The following is a 7,991-nucleotide window of genomic DNA, read 5'->3' on the forward strand; positions in this document are numbered from 1 at the left end:
GAAAGCTGTCAAGCTGCTGGAGGAATACAGGCAGCAGAGGACATTATAAGCATTAAAACTTTACTCAAATTTTACTCCAGCGTAACAACAGTAAGAAAAAGCCATTTTTATTATCTGTATTTACTAAACTGTGTCCTGGTCTTGGAAGTGAGTGAAGAAAATAAGCAGTTAAGTATGTAGAAAGAAAGGTCTTCAATGGAAATGAATGTTGTTTGCTGGCCCAAAGTCAGTTTGAATCAACAGTTGAACACAAGCAGACACACAAATTTGCTCATCATTTTAAAAGCAAAATTTGAGTCATTAGAATAGCAGTTCTCTGATTTATGATACTCTTATCTATAGCTTGCGTTAAGGTTACTTTTCCAAAATCAGGACCTTGAATACAAGGAAAGATAGTAAAGAATGATGGCACAGGAGGTCAATGTTCATCTTTTTAATGTTCTTCAGTGAAATATTTCAGGATCTGAGATACTAGGTGTTCCTTCATATGCCTTTCCTTTGCCTTAATGTTTGGATTCATGTGGTGTTAGATAAATAGTATGCCCTGTTTCCATCATTGTATTTCAGGGATGATGGAAAAGAGGGTTTGAAGTTTTATACCAATCCTTCATACTTCTTTGATCTGTGGAAGGAAAAAATGTTGCAGGACACTGAGGACAAAAGAAAAGAAAAGAGGAAGCAGAAGGTATGTATGTTAGCTTTATATAGCTTCTGGTTGTTCTTTTTCCTGGAAAGGGTTTACTTGCAGATATGGTACTTTTTTGGTTATGCAATTAATAGCAATCCAAACTTTACAGAGTCATCTTCATTCAACTAAAACTACTCACATCCATTCAGTTCCATCAACTTTAACAAATAAATATTTAATAGTAATAATTAAAAATAATATAGAAGGGCCTGGAGCTTTCATGCTGTCTTAATGTAACTAACAGCAGGTTTGCCAAAACATTCAAGTCTTCTAGCAATGACTCAAAAAGGAGAGAAAAGGGGAATACTACAAGAATAAACAAATTCACTGGAACACTTTTTTATAATACAAAATTCTGGCAGTCTTACAGGTGAAAAAGCTTGAATGACATTCTAATAAATGTGTTTACACTAGAAAGAAATTAGTAGGAGTAGAGCACTTTATGTTTTCTTAAACTTTTGCAAAGGTAATGCTACCTGTTTGTTTCACCATTCTGTATATTTCATACACAGAGACATTAAATATAAGTGTCAGATTCATAATTTCATTTCAGACAGAATAAAAATCTACTCATACAGTTATTTTTCTCTGCATTATTCAGCTAATTATCCACTAGACTGAATTTTCTGCCTCTTTCATGTCTTTTTGCTTTACATATCATATTTAGACTGAAAGTAAAATTTTTTCTTGCACTTGAATTGTTTTTCATTATTTTGTGGCTGATGTTTAAATGCAACTAACTGAAAAACACTGTCTTAGTTGTCAGTTTTGTTTGCACAACTCTCCTACAGCAGAAAAATCTAGATCGCCCTCATGAACCAGAAAAAGTGCCAAGGGCACCTCATGACAGACGGAGAGAGTGGCAGAAGTTAGCCCAAGGTCCGGAGCTCGCAGAAGACGATGCTAACCTCTTACATAAGCACATTGAAGTTGCTAATGGCCCAGCTTCACATTTTGAATCAAGGTTTCTTTTTATTTTTTCTATCCTTTATTAAGTACAGATATTTATACTACCTAGTGAACCTTGAGAAATGGTAAATGATGAGATGCCGCTGCTCTTCTTGAAATGCACTGGAAATCATTGATTTAGTTCAATGAACACTGAGTTTTAAAAAATTTAGTCAGTGTGTCCTTAAAGAAGTAGTTATTATTGTGTTATTTTTAAGAGTAGTGTGTATCCTTGAGGATGTGTTGTTGTCTGCAACTTAAAGAAGGTGGTAACGTCACTGTTACAAGTGTCTGTTCCAGTCTTGACCTACAAAATCCCGATTATTCCAGTCTCTTGATTTTTCTTTAGCAGACGCTGCCAGGACTATATGGTGGGTGCGATGTGAACAAATGTCCACTTGGAACTCAGATGAGATCACTGAGCTTCTCTTTACTCTTGAGCAAATCCAAGATTTGATTGACATTTCTGGTTATAGTCTATTACAAAATCTAACCTGTTGGATTTTCATTTCACAGCACATATTTGCTGGTGGCTAAAAGTAGCATTTCACATGGTAAACACCTGCTGTGTTTACGCTTCTGGTGTTTGTGCAAAACCAGCTGAGAGGATAGGAAAGAGGCATGACAATTAAGATTAAGAGTTTTGGTGGTGTGCTTTTGGTTTGTTCAGTTTTCTTTTAATTAAAAAGCATTCATTGTCCTCCAAAAAACAGTTAAATTTTTCCCCTGTCCTTCACTGGCCAAAAGCACCATAAGAGAGTATTTTGTTTAGCTTAGTAAGGCCTTCAAACAAATGTACTAGTGAGAGTGGATAATTATAACAGCTCTAGGAGATAGTGTTTTCTGTCTGAAAAATGGAAAAACCGGTTTGTAGAAAACTTAGTTCTCTGAATTTAGAAACTAAAAAAGGTCTTAGTGCATTTCAGTCAGTGGAATACAACTCAAGTTATGGTAATTAGCATTTTTCTGGGAGCAACTTTATAGTATCTTATCTTTGTAAGCTGCTGTGTCAAGTCATTGGCAGAATCATCTGCTTTCCTGCCATCCTTCTGTTGTTCTGTACAGCAGATTCCACATTAGACGCACTTGTTCCAGGACTCCTTTTGTATCTAGGACCCTGGCCTAAACCTTGATTATCTCAGTACCAGCAATGCAATTATGAATAATGCTGTAGTGCTCAGGAGTACTACATGTGCAGAGCATGTCGGTCAGATACAGAACAGCACCGTGCTTTTGAGTACCAGAGTAAGATTTCATCCCCCAATAATTTCATAGGTTAGATACTAGAGCAGTTACAGTATGTGGAAGACATAGAGTACTGCTTTTCTTGTTGGAAAGTGTTCTGCAAACACATTTCCTCAGAATTTAATAATGAATTTTTTTTAATTTTTTTAACTGAGTAGTTAATTAAAATTTCCTAACTGATCATGTCCTTAAAGTGTGTCTAAAGTTGTCATTTACAAGGAAGGTGAATCATTTTAAGCTGTAGTTACCTTTCTTTACTGCTACTACTCAATAGATATTTAGATTATCTTCCTTATATCTGTTGTATTGCTACAAAGTATTAGGTCAAAAGTAGTGGGTTCTTTCTATTGAAATATAGATCCTCTGACAGAAGTTCAGCTAAATTATTCAGTTGTAAATTCTACCGTTCTAACATCGATGGATGTTTCGTGGATCTTATAAAAGAATATGGTTGCATATATGTAGGGATTGAGGAGCAAAAACGATTACTGAGTATAATGTCTTTCATAATACACTCTGGTATATGTGTACTTCTGATTGTATTGCTACATTTACTTAACTCAAAATAATGTGACTAATAAACACTAAGATCACACACATACTGCAGAAATTGTCTGATAGACCTGTCAAAAGCATTAAACCCTTGAGCGGCTAGAAGCAATGGCATGGAAAGTGAGATAAATTATTAAAAAGCCGTGAAGTACAATACGCAATAGTGATGCAGAGAAGATACTTGAATTCAGAAATCAAACTGAAGTATAGAACATTAGCTGAGGGCACTAATACTTATTTTTACTAAGGCTTATATTGGATGACTTCTCACTATTTTCCTACAGATCTCAAGCATATGTGGACCATATGGATGGATCATACTCACTTTCTGCATTGCCCTATAGTCAGATGTCTGAACTTCTGAACAGAGCCGAGGAGCGAGTGTTGGTCAGGCCACATGAACCACCACCACCACCTCCAATGCATGGAGCAGGAGAAGTGAAACCTGTGCCTCCTTGCGTTAGGTATGAAGTGGTCAAGCCACATGCAGATTTTTTGGAGAGTTTTGGTTTTCCACCATGCCCCAAATAGTCCATTAGTATTATTTCTATGCAAGCCAGGCAGTACACACATCCTAGGGCCTCACTCACCCTGTCATCAAACCATAAATATGTATTTCAAATGTAACTCATCCTTACTGCTTGTACTGTTTTGATTTGTTTTGTTTTTAAAGTTCTGTGAATCGAAGCAGTTACTCAACTGCTAGTTCCCCTCAGAAAAATAATTTGGATTTACGTAGGGGTGGGAGGGGAGAATTATACTCATATAGGAAACCTTTGATAAAGATGCAGGTTTGTATAAGAGCATAAACTCAGTTAATAGCTGAATTTGAGCAAAGGTCTGTTGGATGACTGACGCTTACTCCATACCGAGAATTAGATTACTTCATATATGAGGTATGAATGCCTTGAAATCATCATAGTACATAGTGCTCTTTAATGCCCAGCGTTCAATATTCTTAAGTTGCAGAAATGAATCTGTTGCTGTTTTTTCCACTCTCCAGCTCTAATAACAACTTTGTCCTGTTATTGAATATTCCAGTTCTACGACTGGCTTGGTAGAAAATCGTCCTCAGTCACCAGCAACAGGCAGAACACCAGTGTTTGTGAGCCCCACTCCTCCTCCTCCACCACCACCACCTCTTCCATCTGCTTTGTCGACTTCATCATTAAGAGCTGCTATGACTTCCACCCCTCCACCCCCGGTCCCTCCGCCCCCACCCCCTCCCACAGCTGCTCTGCAAGCCCCAGCAGTGCCACCTCCACCGGCTCCTCTCCAGATAGCTCCTGGAGTCCTACATCCTGCTCCACCTCCAATTGCTCCTCCCCTAGCACAGCCCTCTCCTCCTGTCACTAGAGCTGCCCAGGTGTGTGAAGCTGTACCCGTTCACCCAGTTCCTCCACAAGCTGAAGTACAGGGACTTCCTCCACCACCCCCACCCCCTCCCTTGCCTCCTCCTGGCATTCGACCCTCCTCTCCTGTCACAGTTGCAGCCCTTTCTCACCCTCCTCCTGTTCTGCACCCTCCTCCCACAACCATTGTCCCTGCACCTCATGCACCCTTAATGCCTCCATCTCCACCATCTCAAGTGATTCCTGCTCCTGAACCCAAACGCCATCCTTCAACTCTTCCTGTAATCAGTGATGCTAGAAGCGTTCTACTGGAAGCAATACGGAAAGGTAATGTTTGGCTATTAAGGGGCAAAAAGAACGGTCTCAAGAACTTGCTAAATACACGTTAGCTTTGAGAGATGGAATGTTGCACATGTGTGTAAGAAGCTAGTTTAGAGGAATGCATCTTAAGTGTGTTTCTCCTTTCTGTTCTCTACAGTGTATGCATTGCCAAGCTGACAGATTTTTTTCAATTTGTAATTGCGCTTATCAGATGTTTAGTTTGGATGGCAAAACTGGTTCTCTGTGGAAGTTAGATTTTTAAAAGAAAAAAGTACATGTGTTTATGGATGATCTGTGCAGATCATCTCTTCGTTTTGTTTGTCTGAGAACGTAGCTATTTCTGATAACCCACAGATTGTGTAGAAGGCAAAAACGTTGTTTTTCACGGACTGTTAGATGAAAGCAGAACAGATCAGTTGTCACTGGGATTTTGACCATATATCCGTGTATTACAACAACATGTAAATGACGTTCAGAAATCATTCCTTAAGACTTAGAGCTGTTAAGTATCTCATCTGGACAAGTCTCTACTCAGTAGTGGAGCAGTCTTTACGCTGCAAGGTGCCCTGCTGGCAGAGTGCAAGTGAATGGCAATGTTTACCTGGTGACCTAGCCAGGAGCTGTGCGTACAACTGTACCGCTCTGCTCATGTGCCTACAGCCGGAAAAATCCCCACTGCACTCTGCGTGCTGCTGTTTCACTGTGTAGTATCTTTGAATAATCTCTCTCAAATGTTTTGAGTACTACATTCTTCTGGTTTTTGCCTGCACTTACAACACAGTCCAGAATCTGTTCGGCACTGTAATACCAGTAGACAGGCTATAATACTAATTCAGAATAGTTTTTAAGCATCTATATGCACATGAATTTCAAACATCATTGACTCTAAAGAAGCATCAACAGCAGCTGAGTACAACAGTGGTGCATGAACACTCGTAGAGAATGTCAGTCAAAAACTTAATAAAGGAGAGCCTGCTGGTATAATTTAGGTGATTCCTGAAAATGTTTTTGACTAAGTCTTGCACAAGAAACAAAGGCTCAAGTTTTAACAGTCTAAATTTCACTAAGGACCTGTGCTTGTGTTGCCTGTCAGTTGGCAGCAGAGAGTATTGAGTACAGGATGTAGGTTGTATTTAGACTGTGTCAGTTGGTGGTCTTGTGACTATAAAACCAAAATATATAATCTCTGTCATGTTTTTAACTAAGTTACTGAATTTAACTTTCCCATACTATCGGTATGTGTAATTTCTCCTCTGTGTTTGATCTTGAAGTAATACTTTATCGCAAAACAGATCGTTACATGATCAAAACTGAGTTACAAGAAAATGCTATCTTGTTAGGATCGTGAAGTAGCTATAACTTTTAATTGAGACCATGAAGAGAGAGTATAAAAATTGTTTGGAAATGCAAATAGTAAAATGTCTTAATCACTTACAATGGTACTAGAAATGAGGGTGTGTTTTTAATGGGAAATCAGAAGTAAGATGTAGCAGAAAGACTGATGATGTAGTCTGCCATTGCAATTCTGACATTCCTCTCTTTAAAAACTTGATAAAGAACTTCTGTCTGAGGACAATGTCCTCAGACTTCATTTTTGCTTGCAAAGCCTTTTGTAAATCGTGAGCTAACTACCTTGCATAATGATAAAGGAGGAGAGTAACGTGTTTGTGATTTGATGTTCTTTAGGTATTCAGCTACGCAAAGTTGAAGAGCAGCGCGAACAAGAAGCTAAGCATGAGCGCATTGAGAATGATGTTGCTACTATACTTTCTCGTCGCATTGCTGTGGAATACAGTGATTCAGAAGATGATTCAGAATTTGATGAAGTGGATTGGTTAGAGTAAAATCATTACATTGCTGTACACTGCAAAATCGAATGCTAATGTCCATTGTGGTGCTTGTTCTCTGAAAGTTTGATGGTCATTTCTAGTGTTTTTTGTATTCTTTTCTTTACGTAATTAATCCATGTTTTTCTACTTTTCAGTTTACAAAAAGCTCCTAGTGCATCTTTGAAACTAAATGTTTTACAGTGGCTTTTCTTACACATCTTTTTTGAAAGAACATACTTTGTTCTGATAGACCACTAAGTATTAAGCATGGGCAGCTGTTGGTAGAGTAGCAGTTTCAATTTTTTGGCATATCTTAACTGTGCACTTTGTGAATTTTAAGTTAATGAAGGCAACTGAGATTGACATTCCAAGGGCAGCTGTATGTACTAATGAGCCTTATTCCACTTCTGATAGTGTTTTAAAACATTAAACCTAGCTGTCAAGATATCACTGCCTCGATTACATCTGTACCCTAGAAGTACATATAGTTAGCAGCACTGAACACACTGAAAGGAAAATGGATCTTTGGGGGTTTTTATTATTGTTTTATTGTTGTTTTTAAATAATTATGGCCTTATTTGGATGTTTAGAGATTCCCCTTTCCCTTCTTCCCTCCCAGGTACATATTGTGTGGTACTACTTTTGCCTGCATAATAGACGTTTAATTTTTTTTTTCCTTGTGAAATCTTTTGACTTAAACATGCTGTGTAACTTAAGTAAATGTTAAAATAACAGTTTGATTTAATAAATGGTTCATTTTAAATGTTCCTGGTTGTTGCTTTTTCATTGAAGCCTGCTTTTCACTGGTGTATCTGAGGGATCTTTGGATTTCAGGGATTTAATCTGTGGTCTACAAAGTTACAATAAATATTCCGCACTTGATCTAAGGACCCATGTTAAAGAAGAAAACATGTATCATGAAATGATATCTATATGCATATCTACAAAAGAAAGCTGAAATACTACTGCGATCCATTAGTTCTAAAAAAAAATCGGGAGCTTATGGCTTATATGATTTACGTTGTTTTTTATAAAAAAAACTATACCATCAATGTA

The 7,991-nt window shown here is 37.8% G+C and overlaps 1 protein-coding gene across 2 annotated transcripts in view; it reads left to right on the forward strand.

Moving 5' to 3' along the window:
* Positions 1 to 7,678, forward strand: part of WASF1 (WASP family member 1) — a 101,373-nt gene extending 93,695 nt beyond the window's left edge. For both annotated transcript variants that reach the window (XM_054194854.1, XM_054194855.1), the window contains 5 exons: positions 568 to 685; positions 1,480 to 1,652; positions 3,718 to 3,897; positions 4,475 to 5,112; positions 6,793 to 7,678. In XM_054194854.1, coding sequence (XP_054050829.1) covers positions 568 to 685; positions 1,480 to 1,652; positions 3,718 to 3,897; positions 4,475 to 5,112; positions 6,793 to 6,950 — 1,267 coding nt within the window. In that variant the 3' untranslated portion in view covers positions 6,951 to 7,678. The remainder of the gene's footprint in view (positions 1 to 567; positions 686 to 1,479; positions 1,653 to 3,717; positions 3,898 to 4,474; positions 5,113 to 6,792) is intronic.
* Positions 7,679 to 7,991: the final 313 nt, after the last annotated feature.

Source organism: Rissa tridactyla, chromosome 3 (genome assembly GCF_028500815.1).
Source record: "Rissa tridactyla isolate bRisTri1 chromosome 3, bRisTri1.patW.cur.20221130, whole genome shotgun sequence".
Classification (NCBI taxonomy): Eukaryota; Metazoa; Chordata; class Aves; order Charadriiformes; family Laridae; genus Rissa; species Rissa tridactyla.